Source organism: Notothenia rossii (assembly GCF_949606895.1).
Source record: "Notothenia rossii genome assembly, chromosome: 1".
In the NCBI taxonomy this organism is placed as follows: domain Eukaryota; kingdom Metazoa; phylum Chordata; class Actinopteri; order Perciformes; family Nototheniidae; genus Notothenia; species Notothenia rossii.
The window spans coordinates 87,915,621-87,940,659 of record NC_136912.1 but is presented as its reverse complement, the minus strand read 5'-3'; the positions used below and the strand labels follow the sequence as shown (position 1 = coordinate 87,940,659).

At 39.9% G+C, this 25,039-nt stretch overlaps 3 protein-coding genes across 13 annotated transcripts in view; all 3 read right to left on the bottom strand.

Moving 5' to 3' along the window:
• unc13a (unc-13 homolog A (C. elegans)) overlaps positions 1–9,833 on the bottom strand; it is a gene marked incomplete at its 3' end in the record, with an annotated part of 47,909 nt that extends 38,076 nt beyond the window's left edge. For 2 of the 9 annotated variants that reach the window (XR_013805238.1, XM_079664833.1), the window contains exons 1-8: positions 9,417–9,832; positions 4,319–4,348; positions 4,127–4,226; positions 1,787–1,904; positions 1,372–1,495; positions 1,146–1,216; positions 824–878; positions 202–231 (exon numbers count right to left, since the gene is read on the bottom strand). Coding sequence is in view for 8 of the 9 variants with exons in the window: in XM_079664833.1 (XP_079520959.1) it covers positions 202–231; positions 824–878; positions 1,146–1,216; positions 1,372–1,495; positions 1,787–1,904; positions 4,127–4,226; positions 4,319–4,348; positions 9,417–9,438 (550 nt within the window). Of the gene's footprint in view, positions 1–201; positions 232–823; positions 879–1,145; positions 1,217–1,371; positions 1,496–1,786; positions 1,905–4,126; positions 4,227–4,318; positions 4,349–9,416 lie in introns of all 9 variants that reach the window. The other 7 variants (XM_079664832.1, XM_079664828.1, XM_079664827.1 and 4 more) reach the window with 7 other exon arrangements.
• A 687-nt stretch (positions 9,834–10,520) lies between these two features.
• On the bottom strand, positions 10,521–15,524 carry hmg20b (high mobility group 20B). Of its 3 annotated transcripts, none has more exons than XM_079640363.1 (9): positions 15,419–15,524; positions 14,479–14,564; positions 12,737–12,937; positions 12,450–12,570; positions 12,273–12,325; positions 12,107–12,173; positions 11,785–12,000; positions 11,383–11,515; positions 10,521–11,159 (listed from the first exon to the last, which is right to left on the bottom strand). In XM_079640363.1, exons 2-9 carry the CDS (start codon positions 14,557–14,559, stop codon positions 11,147–11,149), a joined length of 885 nt encoding a protein of 294 aa, XP_079496489.1. In that variant the 5' UTR covers positions 14,560–14,564; positions 15,419–15,524; the 3' UTR covers positions 10,521–11,146. The 3 variants fall into 3 exon arrangements, with proteins under 3 accessions (XP_079496489.1, XP_079496490.1, XP_079496491.1); XM_079640364.1 differs by lacking the exon at positions 15,419–15,524 and adding an exon at positions 15,388–15,417; XM_079640365.1 differs by lacking the exon at positions 15,419–15,524 and adding an exon at positions 15,209–15,230.
• A 2,482-nt stretch (positions 15,525–18,006) lies between these two features.
• Positions 18,007–24,595, bottom strand: LOC307020184 (elongation factor 2b-like). The gene is made up of 13 exons (XM_079651389.1): positions 24,443–24,595; positions 23,350–23,564; positions 22,836–23,017; positions 22,461–22,669; positions 21,848–22,026; positions 21,633–21,738; positions 21,140–21,392; positions 20,813–21,008; positions 20,334–20,700; positions 19,902–20,255; positions 19,574–19,756; positions 19,102–19,234; positions 18,007–18,378 (listed from the first exon to the last, which is right to left on the bottom strand). The coding sequence occupies exons 1-13, from the start codon at positions 24,443–24,445 to the stop codon at positions 18,185–18,187; spliced, it is 2,574 nt and encodes an 857-aa protein (XP_079507515.1). The 5' UTR covers positions 24,446–24,595; the 3' UTR covers positions 18,007–18,184.
• Between the last annotated feature and the right edge of the window lie 444 nt (positions 24,596–25,039).

Sequence of the window (25,039 nt, the reverse complement as noted above, 5' to 3'; positions counted from 1 at the left end):
TAGTTTGAATTCCACCAGCTCGTCTTTAAATCCAACAGGAGAATATGGATAGAAAGTACGCTTGGAGAAAACGTATATTTTACTGGCAGCCAATGGTCTCGATGGAAAACTACACAGGGAGATCATTACCTTCAGTGAGACATGGACAATAAATACAGAATTACTCCAAGTCGTTAGCAGAAGCACATGAATGAAACTTACTCTGCTGTTCTCCCCAGAGACTCCAATTACCTGCAAGGAGATAAAGGGTTGGAGAAACCAAATTAGGTTTGGGACACAAACTAAACATATGCAGCCGACAAAGCCAGGTAAACAAACATGTAAAGATTGGTAGCTCGCAGATATAATTATGTTGATGTCAATATGTATTCACGTGTTTGACTTCACAAGCTCATGTATGTGGGAATAGAAAAGCACAAGGTTTTTACAGCAGTGATGCAGCTTAGTAAATAAAAGCAGAAAATACACACGTTATCATCTCTGCACACGCAAGCATCATGCCATCCTTCAACCCCACTGTCTACAGATGTATAGGACACACACTTCATCACTTTATCATCATCACTAGACAGTCAGTCAGCGTGGTGTTGACCCATCGTATGTCAGTTCGCATTCAACACTCATCGACATCTAGCACCTGTAAATGATCCTACTCAGGCAGGCTTTAATGCATGATTTGTCACATCAGCTTTCCACCCTTCCTCCTTCCATCTATCAGTCTCATTACTACCTCCTGTATTATCCCTTTCTCTGGAGCAGACGAGGAGTCATAAAAAGGACACAGCGGGGGACAGAACAGGAGGAGGTGTATTGTGACACTCACAGCACTGCGTGGTCGGTGCATGGAGTGGTCGCTCCTGTTCTTCTTGATCGGCGTACTGAGGGGAAAAAAACAACAAGAAACATCAGAAATTAAGATCCAGCACTAAGAGATATTGGCTCTTTCAATTCTGCTGTTATTATAAATGTAATTAGAGAGACAGAGAGTGTGGGAAATGAAGAAAAAGAGATGGATAAGAAACTGAGTAGGAAAGGGATTATGAAAGATAATGCTATGAAAAGGAATGAATAAATACATGAGGAAATATGGATGACAGATGGTGCGGAGACAGTGATGGGAATGCGGAAAGTAAAAAAGTTCTCACATCTTGATCTCTCATGGCATTTAGTTGTTCAAGTTTCTTGGCCCAGTATCTTGCTTCTTCCTCAGGAATGTCTGCAGCAAACAACATATATGAGACGGTTTCTTCCTTTACCATTTTATTGAAACACATACATAATTCAGAAATCTTGAAATATATAAATGAAACACATGACATATTGAAGCACAGGGTAAGGTTGGATAAATGTGAGTATGGTGAAAGGTCAGACCTAGTGGCAGTTCAAAGCGGGTGTCAAGCAGCAGCCTGTGAAAGGTCGGGTCTTTGGTTCCACAGATCTCATTTTCAGCCATGACCGCATTCAGGTCCAGGGTCAGCCACTGGCCTGGACCCTCCTGAAAAGAAGGATTGAGGAATATGAACAAAATGACTGCAACTTTACTCACTGCATGATATATATGTTGTTTGCCATGTGTGATTATCAGGCTATGTGTCACTCTCGGAGTCTCACATAATGGCCTTGATTATTAAAATAACATTTAATGGCACATGTCTCCATATGTTCTTCGGTAGTTTTAGTAATTGCATTCATTCAATCACTCAAATTAAGTATTGCTTAACACGTACTGTAAGTTTGGCTAATAACACCTAACGCTGGGACCCAGAGCGAGAGAGAGTGTGTGTACCTCGTTGGACTGCCGTATGTTGCGCAGGGGGATCCATAAGGTGCCCACCATGGTGTCCCAGATCAGGCCTTTATTCCACACCTCCACTGTCAGGCCCAGATCCAGCCGGTTGATCTCACTGCAGGTACAAGAAGAGACGGATTAAGAAAAGAAAAACCAGTTAGGAAAAAAGCAGAGGCAAGAGAGTAAAATAATAGGTAGTGTCATAAAAAGTGGAGACAGGGTTGCGAACAGACAGCTCAGTGCAGAGGGCTTTCAACAGAAATACAGTCTATGCCATCAGAAGCTGCACTTAACCTGGTGATGGACGTGCACTATGATTCATCCGGCTGAGGGAAATGAGTCATTCTGCATGAAGATGGAACAAATGTGTGATTGTCAACTAGGCTGCTGGCAGGATACAAAAGAGAGCACAGACAGAAAAACAGCGGAGATCTTTATTTCTGTATGACAAACAACAATGAACTCTGCCTCATTTTCCCATTTGTATTTCCATTTTTTGCTCAGCAATATAATATATACAGCAACTACTGTCAGGGAATAATTTGCCCTGCGTGTCCTCCTTCACCCTGTGACGCAGATGCCCAGCCTTGGACAGCCGCTATCTCCCTTAACGAAGGGCTGCTCGAGCATTTTGTGGTTGTTACCAGTTTAAGACCGGGCAACTCTCGGTCAGAGATATGTTGTGGGACACTTGGAACACATCCTTCTCGGGGTGTAGATGACCCCGAACCATAACCGACAACTAAAGTAATTCAGTGTCCACAGCTGTTTAGTCTATCTATTGAAGAATGTTGATTACCCTCAGCGAACTAGTTAAAACCTCCTACCAGAGAGGAGACCACCTAGAATTGATTTGGCATCTCTACCTGTGGTCAACTCGTGGCTCATGACATGTCTTGTGAATTCTCCGGCCGAAGCTCCAAATAAACCGTCAGTGTTTGCCATCAAAGCTCTCCTCGCGTCTCACTGAGTCCTGTTTCCAATTGCTTCAGAAGTTTCCCCCACAACTATCACTAAGGTCTGCAGAAGCCAGGCTTAGTAAAGTGATTACAAATCTGACTTGCAGATTATTTGATCAGTAAGCATTGCTCATTGTCACACTGTGCCTCTTCCCAAGCCCACTGGCTGTCTTAAATGAAAGCTAATAATAACCACAGCTTTGATGTTAAAGCTGATACTTCTGTTTTCTTCAGAGCCAAAGGGGTAATCTGGCAAAATGGTGTGTTGCTTCCCTAAAGGTAAAATAAATAAACATAGAGGCAGTATCTGTCGCGTTTGGCTGTTTCTTCCCCAATTCAGTCAACTTCCTGGAGTTATGAGGTGCAATTAAACCTAGAGAGGGTGTGTGTGTGTGTGTGTGTGTGTGTGTGTGTGTGTGTGTGTGTGTGTGTGTGTGTGTGTGTGTGTGTGTGTGTGTGTGTGTGTGTGTGTGTGTGTACTCTTCTGCAGCAGGTGTTATGTCATCCATTCAGTCTTCAAAGGGAGTAAGGGAGTGAGGAAGAGAGGTAGCAAGAGGAAGAGGGCAAAAATAACTCCTTTTAGGAAGTATAAATGTCACAGCTGACCGTGCTGCTCAGTGTTGAACAACATCTGTGTGCTCAATTGAGCCTGAAGTGACACCTTCCTTCATGTGAATTGACAGTATGCATCCCTTTTTAGAGCCTATATTTGAACTATTTATATATTAATCTGGAATGCAGCTAACAACTGATCTTGACACTAAATGTAGATTTTCTGGAACTATGTCAACTAAACTTACAGCCACAAAGATATTGCATGATTTATTGATTGTTTCACAAAATATATGTTTAAACTAAAAACTGCTGTTCCATCAAAGTTAGAGCTTGAGGTGTATATGGAATAATATACTTAACAGAGTACTCCACCCATTCAGTATTGCACTTCTTTAACACGGTCCAGAATCATCAAAAACAACTGTATTTGCTATTTCATGTGTTATTAAATACTTGTCAATACCTAGGGCTCAAATGAATCACAATGCAACCTGAATGTCTTTAGTTCACTGGGTGATGAGGGCTGTTTTGCAAAATCATGGCTCAACTGAATCTTCCTTTTTCAATTGAAAGCCTCCTTCACATACACTTTAATATATGTACAGTCTGTGAGCCTTTCTCTGCCTCCTGCCTAACTTCAATGGGACAATAGGAAGCAAGGTTTTACCAAGCTGGCACCACGTGAGCTATTCAAAAGGAGAACGGAGAGAGCGAAGAGGTGTGTAGTAAGAAATAGATTTTAAATAGCACTGTCTATCCGCCAATTAGGCAACACAGTGGGAAAGTCATGGTGAGATAAAAGGTTGGCAAGAAGAGCACTCACAACATGAAGTCCTGCTCCCAGCATGGCTGACTGCCACGCACAGCGATGGTTGTGCTCTTAACATTCTGCACCTTCAGTGTCACGTATGTGTTAAATTTCTCTGTAAAAGAATAACATACAAATACCATTAGTCAGGTTCCTTTGTGTGTCTTTTATTAACAATCCAGGTTTCATCCAAGGGTCCAAACTCACCTTGGGGTCCATCGAGCTTGCCTTTCTTCACTGGAAATGAATAGAAACAAAAAAAAAGAAGTTAGTCTTAGTATGAAAGAATTGAGCGTTTGTGTCACATTTCCAAACATGGTAACGTTACAGTTGGAAAGAAGATTTTTACGCTTCAATTATAACATTCAGTGAATCCTCAAAATCTTTTCTAAGCATATGCATGATGTGAATCTAACCTATGCAGTCCAGCAAGGCCTCTGCCTGTAGCTCATGTAAACAGGAGCTTAGTTGTCTGGTAAATTCTAGTAGCCTGGCATTTTAAAAGAGGAGGCGATCTGCTCTTCTCAGCCTGGTCTCCTCTATCCGCTTTGATCAGAATGCCACAATCTCAATATGAAAGACTGCATCCGTTCAGTAGGAGATGTCAGGATCTCTGAGTCACAGGGCCAGAAGCTGATGCCAGGGAGGAGAGAGTGGCCACATGCCTGGTCCTCTCTGAATGATGCATTTGAATGTATTCCTGCATAGTAGACAACAGGAGGTGGTGGATAAAAGACAGAGCAGTGCTGCTTTTTGTCTAACACAACAGACGAGGCTCTGTTGAGGTGCCACTGCCAGCTCGTCCACGCAGGGACCTCTGGAGGCACCAGACTGACTTTTTAAACCACACTGACGTCAACGGCATACTCATTATTTATCAATCCGACCCCCTGCTGATGCCCAGCGTCCCCATGTTCAGCAGCGAGGTATTAATATTCAGAGAATCTATTTTCTTTTTAAATCCCTGTTGATTGCCTCTTTTCACTGAAGTTACATTTCAGGAAAGAAACACAGGGACTAAGCTCAATGCATCTTATTAGACTTTGACAGCAAGCCCTTAAACTATCTAAACATGCGTGAATTTCTGCAAGAAACCCCATAGATGTATGAACAACAGTCAAACTCCAATAAATTGAAATAAGTAAATACTTAGTGCTCCCTGTTATTAAACCAACATTAGGGGGACAAAAGTAATGCTGATGAAGAGACACACACTTAGTCACTTTCTTAGTCAGTGACAGCAGAACAAGCACGGTAATCATCGTAGACAAATTGGCTTCTAAAAATAGCATCAACCCAGCAAACCCTTGCGTGATAATCACCGAAATATCCGTCTGGTATTCATGAGACAGGTGGCGGAGTAAGTGGTGTGGTGGAGCATGTGCTTGGGTGCCAACTTCAAAATACAGTCAAATACACATCCTGATACTTTAGCTGCTGACAAGGCAGTCGCGCCTAAGGAGAGTGATTCTCCATGGAAGCCCTGAATATACTGTAAGTCATTTCACAAAGAGGCGTTCCAATTCATTTGCATTTAAGAGAGAGTTTATTACCGATGCACATCGCTAACACTCTCCCTCTCCTCACCATCACCACCAGTCATTGTTGATTTCTCTCCTTCTGACTCAATCACTGGCTCCTACAAGCTCCAAGCCATGAGGCGAGTATGCACGTGTGCTCCCTTTCTATCTCTTTCTCTTGTGCTCCATTAATCTCTCTGTGCAGACGGATGCGGGCAGAGCGCGCTGCATCCCCAAGACTAAAAATAACCACTTGAGTGTGACAGGGGTGGGGGTGCCGGAAAGGGGTGTGTGCTTACAGCTCTAGGCTTAAGATTTAAACACCATTCCTGCGGTTATAGCACAAGGTAGTGAAGAGGAGTAGGTGGAGAAAAAAAGCTCAACAGAAAAGGTTGAGTCCCCTCCACAGCAATCACAGTCTGGTTGTCTCTTTCTTGCTCTAAACAATTTGACAAATACATTGACTCAGACGACCTAAAAGGAGCTTTTTATTTTCTGAGGTTTTTACAATCAGAAGCTTTTGAGGAGCCCACGCTGCAGAGCAGTTATACTGAGGCAAGGCACAACAACATAAACTGAAGACAGGGAATGCAGAGAAGAACAATCTAAAGGTTATAGCCAAAAAACAATTAAATGAAAAACAGCTGTGCAGTTTACCTCGAGGGAATAAATCAACTACAGTGACTAGTGTATGAATATTATACACATAATGCAATGGTAGTCAGTCACCCATGATTGAATATAGACTCGCATATAGACTAATTAAACATACAATATGTACGTTTCTAACACTAAGGGTCTTTCACTCAAAAGAATAACAATAGATAGGTTTCGTGACAAAATGGGGGATTATGTTTTTATTTGTCTTTACCAACTTTCAGACTGCTTCTCCCAGTTTGGATTACTTCATTGTAAAAAAAGCAGCCAAATTATCCGCACAGGGCTCCTCCTCCCCAAAAGAAATGGCTTTATAATACATTTAAAAAAGGGTAATACACTTATTAAAACACTTTCACGTGCAAATCAGTGTTTTTCCAGCAGGAACAAAATAGAAGGGGTCTACGAGCTGAGGGCCAATGTTAGCTTGGGTTGTTTCTCTGATTACTTCCGGAAGTCCAATGACTAAAAGTTAAAATATATCATTAAAATCCACAAAGATCGGAAAAGTGTATGTTTAAAACATAGATTAAAACGTCATAAATCAAAAATATCTTCTGGCACAAAAGCACTTTAGGATAGTTAAAAAGTTATTTAGGATAACACTTTATTTTTATCCTAAATGTAATTACAAATTTCATTTGAAAATGGTTGCAAACATCTGGTATAATGTGAGCTATACATTATTTATTATTATACAACAAATATTTATAGGTTTAGAAAGGTTTAGACTTTTGAATGAGGAAATGTTACAAAGTACACCTTTAAAAACCTGTGAGAAACATTAAAATCTGGAAATGTAAGTAAAAAATATAAAGACTGCAGACTTTAAACCGTCTGCCTAACCTTTCAGACCATAGAGTATTTAAACAGTATCTTCCGCCTTGGAATCATTAACCACATAATGCTGCTGAAAGTATGTATATATTGTCATTTCCGTACAACTGATCTTTTTTCCTAACTGTTTTCAGACCTACAGCAACCCTGTTCATTATAACAGTAACGCAGCAGTGTGCTTGAAGTGGTAATGAACTAGCTAATTCTTTGTTGCCATTTCTTATTCTGGACTTTCTGACCAAAGAAATTTCCCTAATGATCTGCATACATATGTAAAAAGTCTCTATTAGATGTTCGCCTTAATAAGGAGGGTGACACTAATGAGAATATCTCAAGGCTAACCCTGTTCTAAGGTATAATGCATCATGAATTGTCATCTCGCTACAAGGGGTGACAGTTAGAGGATGGTTGCCAGATCTGAATACACTTTTTTCGGTTATGTGGCACATGAAAGTGAAGTATAGACGTATCTCTGAACGCTGCTGCTGCATTGTATATCAGCCGTGTTACTGTGCAGTTCAAGGTAAACTGCCATTCTCCTTATTTCTTCATTTTTCTCTCAGCCACAATGAAAAAAATATAGCATCAATATAAATCTAGCTGCGGGCCACTAACAGTGTGTATAAAATAATGAAAAAATGCCAGCAGCAGAGATCTAAAATACCATTGGGGTTGCTATGCCAACAAAGCTTCAGGATATAAAGGGACCCCCTCAACAGCCCCAGATCTTAATCCTGACATCTGTGCAATCAGCTCAAGCTCTGGTGTCAACGACATAGCATCCTCTTCACACACTTCAAGTCGCTCCAGCCTCACATGCATCTGAAGTAGCTTCAAGGAATCACTTTTCTACCTTTTAGTTTCCTGATAAGTCAGGCACCATATTTATTAGATGTATTAGAGAAAAAAACTTGGGAAACTAAATGACGATTTAATAGAGTTTCAGTACTGTTGAGAGCCAAATTCAATATGTTGTCCTGCATCAAGTCATTGTCTCTTCAAAAGCCTGCCATGTGTTGAAAGAATTACGTTAGGATATGGATAACGTATCCCTGCTTAGAGGATGTGTAAAAACATGTAATGTTCTATAAAAAGGGGCATTTTTAATCCTCATGAGGGATTAGCTTTAAGATTCTGGTAAGGCTACATGATATCTCCAGGATAAGTTGAAAAAATGTACTAGGGATTTTGCTTTATTGAGTTTCATCATAGACAGTAACACAATTTCAATTAAATTATAATCAGTTTAAATTATATTTTACAGCTAAGGGCTCATAACATGTAAATAAGATGAAATAAAATCCAAATAGATTTTCGAGCTAGTTGGTCAACAAATGTCTATACACAATCCACAATGAACACCCAGATACTTCACATTGTTAGACAGCCTAATAGGCTCAGCCTGGAAATGTTTCATAATTACAGTGACTGGATGACATTTAAGGGCTTATCACTTCCTCTTTAACGTCCATTTTATATTGTTTCATTGAAGAAATACATAACAGATAACACCATGGACTTAATCGAAAAAAATACAAACACACCATCAATAACTTAAGGAAGACATTGGAGCAGCAGTACACTGCAATATGGTGAGTTGCTGAGTGTTTATACACCAATTTGAGCAGCATTGAGTTATGTTGAATTATTTAAAGACAGAGGAGATTGCAGTTGTCATAGATCATAATCAATATAAGACACCATTAGAAAAACGCTGCAGCCAATCACGTGGCTTATAGAAATATCCGGCTTTAAATGCACCCGGTATATGCTAATGAACACGCCTTTTTGTCCAACACTATTACGCAAAAAATGTCTGCACTTTGGATTATTTTTTGCCTCAAAGTACTTTGTGTTTTTTTTTTGTGTGACACTAAACAAGAAACACCCTACGCTTCTGGTCCTCCGAGGAAAACGGAGAGTGGTTTATGTCTTGTTTTACTATGTTTGACAGCGGCTGCTAGAAAGCATACACCTACTCCACAAATCGATCCGGTTGTAGCAATAGATGTTTTGTTTTTTTAAATGAGCCCGGCTTTCATTCTAGGGGGGATTTGTTTCAGGGTATATTAGTCAAAATGAAACATGTTTTCGAAATGTATAAGATTAGCAAGAAAAACACTAATTTAATAGGGTAACACATTTTATCAATGGACGGATCATTTTTTGCAAAGGTGAATCCCCAAAACCAGTGAAGATAAGATCTGGAGCTATTTAGATCCGCTCACGCCAGCAGGTCGAGGAAATGTACACACAAGTCGTGCCGAGACGTTACGGATTAGTTCTCTTACCTCCAACACACAGCAATGACATTTCTTAAATGCGCTAATAGTGCAGGGTCCAGCTTCTTCACCAGCTTCCGTAATTGAGCCAATCTGTGCAGAATTCAGCCTGGATGAAGCGTCGGGCTGGAGATAGAGATGCCAGCCGTCAGTGGCAGAGACCGGGCCTGGCAGGACTCTTCGGCCTGACAAAAATAAAAAACCTTTACACTTCGAGAGTGAACGCCAGCGTCGCAATCCTTTCTGTCTTTTTTATGGCCTGTCTTCCTTATTTTAAGACTCTTTGCCCGCCTTTTCTCTCAGCTTTCCGCTGCCCAACACACAGCCATCTTGTTCAGCTTCAGCACCGCCGCTACGTGGACAGCTCCTGGCAGTGACGTCAGGGCGGCGTGATGCTGTGTGAAGGGGTGGGGGGGCTAAAACATCTGATTATTAGCCTCTCCCTCTTTTTGTAACAGACGTCTAAATATCTCAGAGAATCCTTGGAAAATATCACAATATCAACATGAAGGTATCTAGGGAAGATTAGTCTGAACATTGATTTTGACAATATGACTAAGCCTTACTTTGAATTAAACAGTGATAAGTTAGTCAAATATATTCTTCTTGCTTGACAGCAATAGTGTTAGATATAGGGGAACATATGGAGTCCTCTGGCAGAGCCTAACCATGAAATTATGTTTTAGCAGTAATAAAGTAATTATGATGAACTTGAACAGCTTGGGTATTTAGTAATAGTTGACTAAAAGTAGATGAATTGTTTGTGATACAATTACACTTTAGATCATGTCATAAACAACACATCTTTGTGTTCTCTTGTAACCCGAGAATCCCATCGGCAAAATCTGTCATTATTCACTTTGTTGCATAAATATATATATATATATATATATATATAGACTTTTTCCCCCAGTGTGGGCCCACAGCTTCCCCTGTTGGAACAAAACATTTACTACATCTTTACACTCCTCCAGGGTCTGGTTAAAAATAACAATAAACGTGTTTTGCCAGTTCATTCCATTTGATTTGACAGGAAAAAAATAGTTGTCTTGTAAAAATAATTACACGTATCTCACAACAATTTAAAAAAAAGCAAAATTGCACACACTCACCTTTTGTTGGAAACATTTTCAGTTTGGTTTAATGAACATTTCGGAAAATAAAAATATATATTGTTCGGACAGCGTGTTTTGTCCATTAAACAACCAAACATCATCAATGTAAACACACAAATTCAAACCCCAACATTTCATTTTCACTCTTTCCAGTTGTTTTGTTTTTAATGCATTCTAAATAATACAACATACACATTCCCAAACCCCGTAATGCCAGTTGGCATTCACTGTAAACTAATAATTCGGCTTGTCCTATTGGACAGGTCATGTGACTGTAGGTAACTGCTGACACTACAAAAGGGTAAGGGTCAAACCAATTTGACTTAATTAAAGCTGTTCAGAAGATATAATTACCTTATATTTAATGGAATTCCTGAACTATAAAAACCCTCATCAACACCACAAATATTTGCATTCACAAATGCTCTTGTGCATGAATAGACACATTCATAAAGAAGAGGCAGGGCCTGCGTGGGTGGTGTTTTGAAGTGTTTTCACCCTTGCCTTTACTATCCTTGAGATATCCACATGCTCTGTTGAATGGCACTGATTTGACCTAATCCTGCCGAGCCTGTATGGTGTCCCTGTGATGCAGCAGTGGGAATCCATCCGGCTGGAGTCTCCTCATAACTTCTCACTGACAATAGATTAAAGCCCACAAGTTAGTAAATTGGAAAATATTCAGACATAGATATATTATATGGGTTTCAAACCTTGAAAGATGCGTGTTGTAAAATCACACTTGACTATGTTTTCGAAAAACGGTGCTCCTTATTGGTAGAATCTTAAGAGTAAAGCAATGGTCCTCATGTTGGAACCACTACAATCCTACTGTGTTGAGTATGGGATATATAAGTTACCCGTCCAGATGAGAGAGGACTTCGCAGAGCTGGGAGAGCAGTGCACGATGCTTGTGAGGGTTTCCCTCCAGAACTCCATTGAGACGAGTCAGGTATGAGTCCAAGTTCCCATGAGATGCTGTCTCACCTGTATCTGTTCAGAAAAGCCACAACATAATTAAATCAAGACGTCCACTCAAGTTGAAATACATTTACATTCCAGCACGGTTTGGCAATCCAACTCTTAGGGTTTTCTCAAATGTATTAATGAAAATGCAGTTTAATCGTCGATCAACATTGCTAACAGCACCAACGCACTAATACTACGGGACAAACTCTAGCATCAAAATACCATAAAATGGCAGAACATTTCCTTTATCATCCATCTTTCTTCATTTCTCCAGTGAAATAATAGCTGCTGACCTGGTAAGGGGACTGATGACAGACTGTTGACCAGTGTGTGTTTGATGGCCAGCAAGTGTTGGTGAAGAGCCTGCGTCCGCTTCTCATCCAGCCCCAGTTCAGCCTCCAGGCGCTCTTTAGCATTGTACATGTCCTTAATGTGTCGCTGAAGCACTGAATTCTGCTCCTCAAACTCAATGTTGGCCTTACGAAGCCGTCGCAACTCAGCCTCTCGAGCTGGAACCACAGAGGGAGACATTTAACAGGAATTGAAGATAATGTTTCGTAAGATACGTTGGACGATATATTGGAATGATCATCATCAGTTTTTCTCTACGGTTACCTTTGTTCTGATCGAGGAACTCTTCTGTGAAGATAGGAATGTCGAACCTGCTTGTGAGGTCAGAAGCCTAAAGGACATCAACAGCAAATGGACAACTTCGATGTTTAAAATGTACGTAAAAAATACATTGCAGAATATACAGTGGCAAAACATGGATGTCATGTACCTTTGATATAGATGGCTCTGAACGAGTGCTGATGATGACGGACGGAGTGTCCTCTGCAAGATAACGTTGCATGTGGTTATTATAGCACACAATGCATGGAGTAAAAAGCTTTCTTGCTATTTGCCCGCGTGATGTTTTCTATATGACATTAAAAAGTAAGTAAAGCAGAGTCGTCACCTTTCTTGATCCTCTTGTCTTGTATCTTCGCAGTGGTGATCTGAAAGGCCTCCGTCTGCTGATACTCCTTCAGTTCCTGAGCATACTGCATCTTCTCCCGTTCTGCCTCGTCAAGGTAGCGCTGTCATTGCAAATAATGTTGGGAAGCTTTAATGAGGGAACAGTTCTTCATTTAAAATCTTTTTCAGCATGCACAGTCTCGCAACTATCAAGAATAAAAGCACCGCTGATAAGAAATATCTTCAATAAAAAAAACTTGCGACATGCATACTTGCAAAAATAACTACCTGTTTGTCATTCAGGGCCAATCGTGTCCACTCTGCTCCAAGTCTCTTGGTGATTTCTGGGAAAGGTAAGTCAGGGTATCTGGCCCGCATTTGTTCCCGACGTTCATTTAGGAAGCGGACATATCCAGTTACTGGTGCCTTGGGACCATTTGGTAGCACCTTCTTTCTCTTCTTTCCCTTCGGCCAGCCTCTCTTCTTTGGCTGGAGAGAGAGGAAACAACGGGCAGGTCATCGTCAACGCTCAATGTCAACAAATAGGTATATATAGCTTGTTCTGACCGACAAAAACTGTCTAAAATTACAAGAAAAAAATGACAATCAACGATGACTATAAAGAGCAGCAGGTATTCCCATTTCAAAAACCTACAGCCCAAATTATTTTGGGGATTTTGTATTCAAACATGTCTCAAATGATGTATAAAATAATCAGAAATGTTTCCTCATTTATGTTAGGTTGATCAATGAATTGGTCCAGCACTACTACATGACCACATCACCCCTATCCTCCATGACCTCCACTGGCTCCCCATCAAACACTGCATTGACTTTAAAATATTACTTTTCACTTTCAAAGCCCTCAACAACCTTGCCCCCCCCTCCCCTACCTCTGTGACCTCATCCAACGACACACCCCCACTCGTCGCCTCAGGTCTGCTGAAGCTAACCTACTGCAGCCCATCAGGACAATGCTCTGGACCTGGGGTGACAGGGCCTTCGCAGCAGCCTCCCCCACACTCTGGAACTCCCTCCCCAGCCACGTCAGAACCGCCAACACTCTCACATCATTCAAACAATCCCTCAAAAAATCACCTTTTCACTCTTGCCTTCAACTCCTAATCCACTAACCCCTTGCCCTAATTCCACCTAGCTTAGCACTTTCTACTTTTGTTGTTATTTTGTTTCACTTGCTTGTAAGCGCTTTGAGCACCAGGAAAATAAAATGTAATGTATTTTATTATTATTATTATTACTCTACACACCTCATGAAGGTTTTAATGTTAGGTATTTGTTGACATTGTTTCACAGGTTTTATTTGATCTATATGCTCATTTAGAATCTGGTTAGTGGTGCTGTTGACGTGAATTGTGTAAAAATGAAAGGTATTTTTTCTGTCTGCGGTCGATTTTAAGTTTTATATACGAACACGGTTTGTGCTGATTTCTATTATTCTGCCCAAACTGTTGATAGGATATCCTGATAAGAGCATAAATACTCCACCTGCCTTGTAAAATTAAATACATTTCTAATAAGATTTTTCTTCCTGTAACAATGTTAACAACGCTAATGAAGGTAGAATGTTTTGCAAGGTGTGTATAATCGCGTAATAGTGTAAAAAAATAAAATGGCAACTGAGTGTAGAGGTAAAAGTTTTTGGTTAGACAGACTTCTTCCAACAAGATAAGATAAGATGGATCTTTATTTAACCCCGTGGGGGAATCCAGGTGTTTAAAGCAGCCACAGAGAGAGAGAGTGAAAAACAGGACAGTAAAGATTCACAAGAGGATAATCAAATAAATAAACAACTGTTAAAACGATATATCAAAACAAGGTCAAACGTTGATAATTTGAATGAACATATATACATATTTGAGTCCGGGTTATTTCATATATTGACATGTATGAATGCAGATGGGAGTGCAGGTCAAAGTGACTTGTACAAACAGTGCAAGGGAATAAGAAGGCTTTATTCAAATAATTTACAAAGTGAGTTGTTAATCATTGTCACATGTAACAGTACTCACCTCCTCTGGTGGTTGGTCTGCTGAATGTGAAGGTTTGGACTGATTGGATGCATCACTCTGCTCTTGTTTGATCCCTCCCATGATCTCTGTGTATTGGACGATCACAATCAGAATGTCTTTATAAGTCCCACATGTTTACAGTGTTACAGCAAAAGTGAAATAGCAGATAAAAGGCTACAGATTATAAAGTAGCTAACATGATAAATATATAGAAAAAGCACATATTAAAAAATACAGTTAAAAGAAAGACAAATAAGTCCTCATCCAGGCAAAAAACAAACAAGTAGAAGCATAGTTTGTTTATCTTCTACTGCTGAAATGTATATCTTTATTGTTTTTGTGAAGGAAATCCTGGTATTAAAGCCTTAACAAAGTGTAAAACCAGCTGCTCTATTGATTAGGCTGCAACGACAACTTTTACTTTCATTGTATTGTATTTACCTTTAATTCATGTGCAATGTCTTATATATGCTGCTCTGACGAAAAAATTGGGATCAATAAAGTATATCTTATCTTATTATTTACGTTATCTTAAATGGGTAAGTGCACATGAACGTATTAAGGTTTTAGATACTATAACAAGTATGTTTTGCACATAGAAATGTTTTAGTATGTAGTTGTGAAAATCGCAATTACTTTTAATCTGTAAGGGTTAAGTCCGGGTGAAAAGTATGTACACAATAATATAGGAGAAGTTGTAAAACAGGTAAGAAACCAAAAAACAAATCACCATTATGAAGCTAACCTGGCTGCTAGCTGTTCTTTATAGCGGCTAACTGTTCACAAACAACGGATACAAAGGTAATCCAAACGGCTATATCTTCACATGTAAAAAACTGAAACATATATGCTATATAAAATAACGTTAAGTAAATCCGGGGAAAGGCAAATTGAATACATTATTCATACTTTTTGGGGGATAAACGTCTTCTTTACTCACCGAAAAATGATTCCTCCGGCCAAACAGGAAGAGAACCCTACCTGCCATCGGATTGGTCGGTTGATCGGCATGCAGAGTCGGGATTGGTTGGCTGCATATTCCCATGAACCCCACTAAACAACCATTGGGTCCTTTATAATACGTTATAATGATTTGTTATATGTTTACGTGCACTATCAATATTATTTGCGATATCATTTATACAATAATTTAAATTTGATGTTTAATCTGTCCACGATATTTGTTTTAACGGTCAAATTGTTTATTGTTCTACTTCCTCTTGGTGTTGCACTGTCCCTTTGCTGTTGTTACACTGGAAACGTCCACATGTTGGGACTAATAAATAATTATCTTATCTCAAAGGTCCTGCATTCAATATTATTAACCCTTTAAGTATGTAAGTATAATCAGGAACACCTAAACATATCCCCTGCTGTGACTGTTATTACAAACTACATTGTTGTTGCTCATGAATCCATGTAAAGGCTGGATTTGACTGTTGTCATTTTGAAATATGAATTCAGTTATAGCTGCTGGTTATATGGGTGGGCTAACAAATGAAACGTTTATACATCAACAGTATGCTGCAGCAACATCAGTATCTCTTCTGAATGTGTTGTCATATACATAAACATGAAGTGAATTCAGTTTGGAGATGAAAAGAGAGCTTGTTAATCAGTCCTGTACATCACATCACTTGAGCATAGTAATCTGATTATTGTATTGTGTTTGTAAAACGTGTTAAAAAATGACTTTCACAATGTTAGTTTTGTCCAAACAGCAGTCCAAACATCAACATTATGACAGTATTTCAAAGGAATAGGTAATCCTCACATTAACAATGTTAATTAATTGACACTCAGTGTGGTACAAAAACATATGGTGTATAATAGAGACCCAGTTTTTTAAGATCACCTTTGTAGAGTTATTTCATTTAATTTAATCGTTTATTTGGCGGGGACAATGCACAGTGATGAGCACTTAAAACATTCAAATGTCTCAAGCGTAACAGTGCCAGATTTAGCTTTGAGCTGATTTCCATCCGCAGTCCCTCACATAAAACATTTAAGAAAAATACATTTTACAAACATAGCAAAAACTAAATACTTGATATGCAAAAGAGCAAGAGCAGCAGTCGGGGAAACTGATGTCCTCTTTCGGTTCTTTGCCATAAATATAGATTCACGTATCTCAACATTTTAACTGGTATCCATCACAGTTCCAGAAATGAACCATATTTGTTAATTGCTAAGAATTCGAACTATAAATAATGATTACTGGCTGTAATAAAAGCTGCTGGTAAACTGTCAATGTTTGGAAAAAAGAGATCCAATTGAATATTAAAGAACGAATTTTTTTTATTATAGTTTTTCACCGTCACCTGGAGCACAACATAAATAACTTTTTTTATCACAGTCATGTTTGATTTCCCATTTAATTAGAAATTCTTGTAATGTTTAGACATTTAAAACTAAGTAAAAATCAAGAATGAATTTCACAGAAAACCATGGCCACATACTTTGCAGTATTAAACATGCACAAATATCTTAATATACATTAAAAGATCTTACAGAGAGCAGGCTATTATCGCATTATTGTAAACCGTAAAATATAATGCATAACTCTTCCAGCTATGACTATAAATGAGGAAGTTCAGTTATTGATACCATTTATCTGCAATATTTAGCATTAGATTTACAAACTTGTTTAATATTCTGGGGCAGTTGAACTTGCTTTAGCTCAGCTGTAGTAGCACAGCAAACTTCAGCTGTCTTTCAAAGTGTACATCCTTAAAGATAAACTCTAGTTACTCACACACAATAGCCATTTAATGTGCTTTAAAGAAAGAACCATAATTTGAATAAAGCAGTTTCCTTGAAAACAAATTGCAAAATATTGTTTAAGATTAATTCAACTAGAATGAACATCTAAACCCTTTTATCTCCTAAATGTGTTTTAAAAGTACATGCATTATGGCTGCATTATAATATTTAACCTGACACTAGGTTTCATGTTTGTTTGAGTTGTGTAGTTCTCTAAAATGTTTCCTATTATCCTACACCAACACATTTGCTAACCTATAGTGGTCGCAGTTTGGCTCTTAGAACAAAAAAACAAGCAAACAATTTCAGCAGCAGCAGAGAAACAACTTTATTCAGTGTCTTTAAATACAGGGTCCATTTGTTTCAGAAGACATTTTTACCTCTCGCTAAACCCACCTAGGATTTTATGTTCCATAGAATTAGTCTTGCAGTTATGTGTCCAAAATGTCGTACCCTAACTTTGTCCCAGTGAGGCAGTCAGTGACTTTGACCATCACATTCAAGAGCGTGATGAAGTCAAAGGACACTGCCTGAGGCGTTCTGAGATATTCTGTTCAGCTGAAGCGTTTGACTTGAGACAAGATATTCACTTTCTGACAAAAAAAACCTTGTTAACAACTAGCGGGAGAAGCAGCGGGAACATCAGTGAACTGTCCCATGATAGTACCTTATGACATAAGCACAATGCCTCCTGATAGTGGCAGAAAACACATGACAGAAAAGTCAGCTTCAACATGTCATAAAGAAACAAGAACGCCGTTATCATTGGTTTTTATTTTTATTTTATTTATAGTTTACAATTTTTGTGGGTGTTTATTCATTATTTTGAATCCTTTTGGCAAACTTTAGTGCTCACTTTGTTCTGTATAGTCCAGTCCCCCAATGTAGACTTAATTTTTTGGGAAGGGAGGAATGAGGCGAGAGCCAAGTGTAGTCAAAGCAATTACATTTTATCCAGGTAGTTATCCAGCAATGGGACACCTTCCTTGAGCCCCTTGCGTTTGCGGGCGTCGGTGACAACAATACCGGGCTTGGACGCAGGGTCGGTTGGATCTCCGGGGAGGATCTGCCAGTGGTCAAACACACACTGTGGGAAGGCCTGGCCACCAGTGTGGGAACGAAGGTCAGCTGTGAAACCTGGGAATAGAGACAGCAAAGTATGCTTGTTATACCCTCCAAACAATTACAATGAGGGATAATGCACAAGTCACATATGAGGAAGTGAACATTGGATAAGTGAATCCAACTGCTATGTGTGGAGAGCTGAAACGTTTTGTGTCTGTAATAAATACTGTACTGATGCAATGCCTTATAATGGTACAATGAATATATTTGATGAACACAGGAACAGAAATATTCTTTGGTTTATTTGGGGATGTTACCATTGATGTATGACTAAATAAAATAAAACCAGGCCATATACTTAATTATTCTCAGCATTACTGCCACTCTTCAGTTTATTAGCCTACTACTTTTAGCCTTAAGGATTGAAGAGACATCGCTCTCCGACAACTGACATTTTCTGTTTGGGTCAAAGAAAACAATCTTCCAAAATGATCATTTTTTTCCCTAATTTTAAGTAGTGTGGTACAAACTGAATAAATACAATAGAATATTGTTAGTTATTTTTGATAGTGGTTATTCCACAACAAACAGACCAACCTCTAAAGTCCAACTAAAAGTTGACCGAAAGCACCAAGACTTAATTATTTCTGCCTAGAGCTTGATAATAAACTCATTTGCGAGATGACTAAAATGTATATATCAAGTAAAATCAGGTTGCATACAAACGGTGGTTTGGGAACCAAGGGTTCTGCTGTTCTATTCTGAACAGATCACCATTATGAAAAGACAACTTACCAAATGACTCCATGACAGGCAGGAAGGCCTTGGTGACACGCATGGGTGTTCCTGCGACAGCGACTTCCTCAAAGACGTGACCACGTCTCTTGGTCAACACACCGTAGATTCCACCGACAGCAGACCCGGGACACTGCAAAGTAGAAGGTCGTACAGACAACATTTACCTTTTTGAAATCACAGGCATGCCAAGTGCTGAAAACTAAGGCTGTTGAAACGAGGGCTGGGAAATTGATGAATGCAGTATAGATATATGGGCTTAGATGTAGTTTCTGCTAAGGGCTGCATTATAGTGAAGCTTAGCAATTTTCTAAATTGCCTTGACTATTTATTTATTTTTTACTTTCCCACTACATTATGTGGATTTAATGAGTAAGATTATCTATTGGCAAACATTTTAAGAAGCACCAATTGTCCACATTCAATCGGAAAAATATTGATTGAGGCATCTTGAAACTTTAATGACACATACCTGAATCTCCACCAGGTAGACTGGCTCCATCATTTTGGGCTCTGCCGTGAGCTGGCATGCATACAGGCATCTGCGAGCTGTTGGGATAATCTGACCGCCACCACGATGAATAGCATCTGTATGCAGGGTCACGTCATGGACGTTGAAGCGAACGGCACGCATGTTCTCTTCACAGAGGACACCCTAAAGACATAATTGAGACACCAATTTTAAATAAACTGAATCCAGACAACAAAAAAACAATTGCTTAAAATAAATAAACCTGATGCTATACGAACATGACCATTAAAGCTGTTCATTGAACGTATATGCATATCAGCCTGCTTACCTCCTTGACTGCCCACTGGAAGCCAGCCACAACGCTATCCTTGATCTCATTAAGGTACTGCACTCCCTTTGTGACATCCACCAAAAGATTAGGGCCAGTTCCATCAGGTCCAAAGCACCAGATCTTCCTGGCCTCTCCAACATCCCAGTCGTGAGTATCAGCAAGGTATCTGGCACGGAGTTTCATCTCCTGACGAGGTGTAATGTCACCCTTCTCAATGGCCTCTGCCAAACCATCCTCCAAGGGAGCGGCCTTCATGAACAGACGGTTGTGCTTGTTGGGAGACTTTGAGAGACACACCACACTTGATTCCACGCTGACCGTCTCCCTGTAGGACACCACTGGATCAGATTTCTAAAAAGAAAACAAGATATGTCAAAACAAGTTTTCCTTTAGCAATATTGTGATTTTTTTTTCTTATTTCCCAATTACCCTGAGTGGAACACAAGCATGATCCTCCTCCAGATCCTTCAGACAGATCTCCAGATGCAACTCTCCAGCGCCAGCAACAATATGTTCTCCGGACTCTTCAATGATGCACTGCACCATAGGATCAGACTTGGACAGACGCTTCAGACCCTCCACCAGCTTGGGCAGGTCAGCAGGATTGATGACCTCCACAGCAACTCTCACGACAGGGCTGACACTGAACTTCATCACTTTCATGTTGTGTGCCTGCTCAAAGGTGGTGATGGTTCCAGTCTTGACAAGGAACTGATCCACTCCAACCAGACCACAGATGTTACCACATGGCACATCCTCAATGGGCTCAACATAACGACCCATCATCAAAATGGTCCTGCCGAAGAGTAATGTGTGCGAAGGGAAGAAAGAAAACACAACTTTGATATGACATATCTGTTTATTTAAATCACATAATGGATGCATATCAAATAGCTGATGAAACTCACCTCTGGATCGGCTTAATGAAGAGATCGTCCTTCTTTCCAGGGACATAGTTTGGTCCCATAATGCGTACCTTCATGCCAGTGGAGACGCATCCAGAGAACACACGACCAAATGCATAAAAGCGACCCTTGTCGTTGGTGGGTACCATCTTAGAGATGTACACAATCAAAGGCGCCTTGGGGTCACAGTTCTTGATACCTGAAAAACCAAAGCAACATCTTGCTTAGTACCGGGGTCTCAATGAAATGACAGAATTCATTCATTTGATATGCATGATAAAACTTCCAATTCCTGTGTATGAGAATATGTAAAATAAATAAAGTTCCTACCCATGGCACACTCATCATCCATAGGTCCTTCGTAGAGCATTTCGCAGCGGTACTTCTGGGCAGTGACGGGGGAAGGCAGGTGGATGGTGATCATCTGAAGGAGAGCCTCTCCGGCAGGCAGCCAGCGACGCATCACAGCCTTCAGAAGAGGCTTACCTTCCTTGTCCTTGTCCTCACTATCCAACTTGATCTCCAGCTTACTGAGGAGTTTGGCAGTTTCCTCTTTGTTGAAGTTCATGATAGCATTGAATACCTAAACAATATCATTTCATTAGTGGACTGCGCAGTTACATGACCAAGACAAGAATGTTAAAGAAAAACAATGTTTGTGTGCTGCTCAGAGTGAGAGTTATCATCACTGGATATTCAGGTCAAAGTGAAGAATGTTTCAAATCATCACTTGCAGGCACATTTTTTTAGCTCAAAGTTTACAACAGAACATTTTGATTACAAATGTATTTAGCACTGCTTTTAAACTGCCCTTCCACGTTACCTTGAAAATGGGGTCCAGGACGAGAGCAACAAAGGTGCGGGGGAGCTTGGAACCTGGAGGTAGATTGCTAGCCTTGTAGAACTTTCCAGTGGCAGGATCAAAGTACCTAGAGAAATGCAAAAAGTGTCAAGATTTAACAACACAGTAAATGTTGTCAAAAGTTCCTTTATTGCTTGCACTTGATAGGTTAATCAAGATCTATTTTAAAGACTCACCTATCACCCCACAGCTTCTTCATCATGTCTTCAACCTTCTTGCAGTTCTCCTCTGCAGTCATCTGGGTGTTGCTCTTGGCAGCAAACTTGGCTGCATACATTTCAGCAAACTGCTTCAGAGTGAAAGCCCAGCCATGGAGCCCAGAGCCAAAGCCCACAGTGCCAATCACTGGGGAGACCTTTAAGTGAAGACATAACAAATCCGGACATGAGAAGACTTTATCTAGCTGATGTTTTTTTAATTAAACAGTACTACAGGGACACCTTTAGTGTGGCCACCTAGTTCAGCAACTGGATCCTCAAATGTTTTTAACTAGACTGCACAGTTACATGACCAAGACAAGAATGTTTAAGCAAAACAATGTTTCTGTGTGCTGCTCAGAGTGAGAGTTATCATCACCGGATATTCAGGTCAAAGTGAAGAATGTTTCAAATCATCACTTGCAGGCACACGGCCACATCTATTAAGCTCAAAGTTGACAAGTTGTTAAGGTTGTTCTGAAGTAGTAGATCGCATAAAGTAGTAAACACTAGTTTATCAAAAAGTAAAACCGAAAAGTAAGGTGAAACATGGATCCCTTATTACTTATAAAAGGTTCAGACAGCCACTTACCGGGAGATGTCCCATCGGCCCATCCTCTTCTCCATAAGTGGCAATGATGACGTTGACTGACTCAACAATACGCTGGAAAGTTTGGTAAAGATCTTCAGGCTCCAGCTGCAACTCCAACAAGGCACGGTCCATCTTGTTCATCATCAGGACTGGCTTGATGCGCTCAGCAATGGCCTGACGGAGCACGGTCTCAGTTTGCACACAAACACCTGGCAGGGAGTCAATGAGGCAATTTAATGGCAAACTAAGCAGCAGTGTTGCAGTTCCACACAAGCATCTCAATTATTCAAATCGCAGGTCAGCACAGAGCTTTTCTGTAGCATGAGCAAAGTAACTATGCATAGGCTACTGAGGATTGTTCAGCCTTGTCCTTACCAGACACACAGTCCACAACAACCAGGGCTCCGTCAGTGACACGGAGAGCAGCAGTCACTTCAGAGGAGAAGTCAACGTGACCTGGAGAGTCAATCAGATTGATCAAGAAGCCAGCGCCATCCTTGGTCTGCTTAATGAAGGCCAAATCAGTTTCAGCCAGTTCGTAGAAGAGGGAGATGGCGCTGCAAGTTAATGTGTCATGTGTTAGAACATGTCAGATGCCAAATGTAACATTTCAAAGATTACTTAAAAAAAAAAATATATATATATATATATATATATGACTATTAGTAACATGATGAGTATTTCTGCATTGTTGACATGCATATCACTGAAGATTTTTTAAGAGACAGAACACATGACCCCTAAGAAAGGAGACTAAAAACCACCATTTGTGGTGTACTGGATGCAAGGACTAAACAAGGGCACCCAGTGAGGACATTACTTTTTAATGCAAACAAGTATAAATGAGGCAATGTAGAAGAACAGTTGGAAAATATAATATGATGCTTACGTTGACTTAATGGTGATGCAACGTTCCTGTTCATCTTTACGTGTGTCGGTGAAACGGGTTTCTCCGGCACGAGATGAGGCAATGATGCCAGCCTTTGACACGAGCGAGTCTGTCAGAGTTGACTTGCCGTGATCGACGTGCGCAATCACAGACATATTACGGATGTTGGACTTCTTGTCCATGATGGCACGGATCTGGTCGACTGTAAAGTTCACCTGAGGAAGGAAAAATCAAATTAGATAATCCACAAAAAAAATCAAAACAAACATGGCGAGACTGCAAGGCATCTATCTGCAGCATATCGAAAATCTGCTGACGCACCGATACCCGTTCTGTACTTCCACCCAGGGCGTTTTCCCCACTCATAATAGCTATGAGTCATGACAAACGGTATATCCATTCGTATTTTATTTCAACCCCTTGTCTGTGTCTATCAATATAGCCGGTGATATATTGACCAAAACTGTTAGTCAAAGCATATTCAAACAAGCAAGCACCGGCATAATATGTGGCAAGAATAGGCCACGTGTACATACTGACATAATGCTACATGCTAACTTTAGCTAGGGGCCGGTCGATGGGAAATAACGGCAAAGGATCCCTCCTAAACGCAACAATTAAAAACAAACATGGCGCAGTCGTACACATCAGATTTCCAAAACAGCCACTTGTCCTTATTCAGCTTACGTCCATGGTCACATATATACCAATGCCATTTCCCTTGCAATGGCTAACGTTGAGGCACAGCTGTGAAAGTTAGCCGGCGAAATACCGTAGCGTCACCTAATTTTAGACATTTAGGCCTCTACAAAAAGCGTCAGTATGGGCACATTACAACTTCAACTCCATTATTAACACAACAGACTTGTTTTAGCCATTGAGAATCGTCTTTTTAGATTATTCCTGGCTCCTTCTGGCTAACGGTATCAATGACAGAATGGCTGCCATTTTGATCAAAGCACAATCCACATAGTTGAGATGCAAATTAGGATATTATCCGCTAAAACGGCCAAACAGTTGTCAATATTCGGGTAGACGGCACCGTTTGTGTACGATAAATGAGTATTAACTCAGAAACAAATAATCAACTCACCATTTTGACGGATGGTTTTGGATCCGCTTAGTGGCGAAAAGAGACAGGAAATGTTACGCTGCCCACCTCACCAGGGCATAGGCAGGAAAGAGACAGCTGACGTCAGAAAGCTGGGATTTATACTGCCTGCGTAAGTATGTACGTAGTCACGTACTGACATTACGCTCGATGAGTGTTGCGGTTTCATCCATCCACATCCACGTTTCTTATGACGTGACATTCAGGTAAGGTAGCATTATGTCAGCCATTTTACAAGTTTACAGGTCAGGAAGTGGTGTAAAGTAGGTAAGATAAGATAGTACTTTATTGATCCCAATTTGGGATTTACGTAAGTAAATAAGTACATTTACTGAAGTACTGTACTTAAAGTACAGTTTTGAGTGAGAGGTAAACAGTGTACTTTTACTCCACTACTTTTATTTCATTGCTTTAGTTACTTTGCTATTTTGGATATTAATATTAATTAATATTAATAATATTATATAATATATAATTAAAACTAGCTGCACCTTTATTAGCTTTGATAAACACATTAATGCATCAATAATTATAATCAAAACATATAATATATATGATTCTCAATGATGATTGAATGAA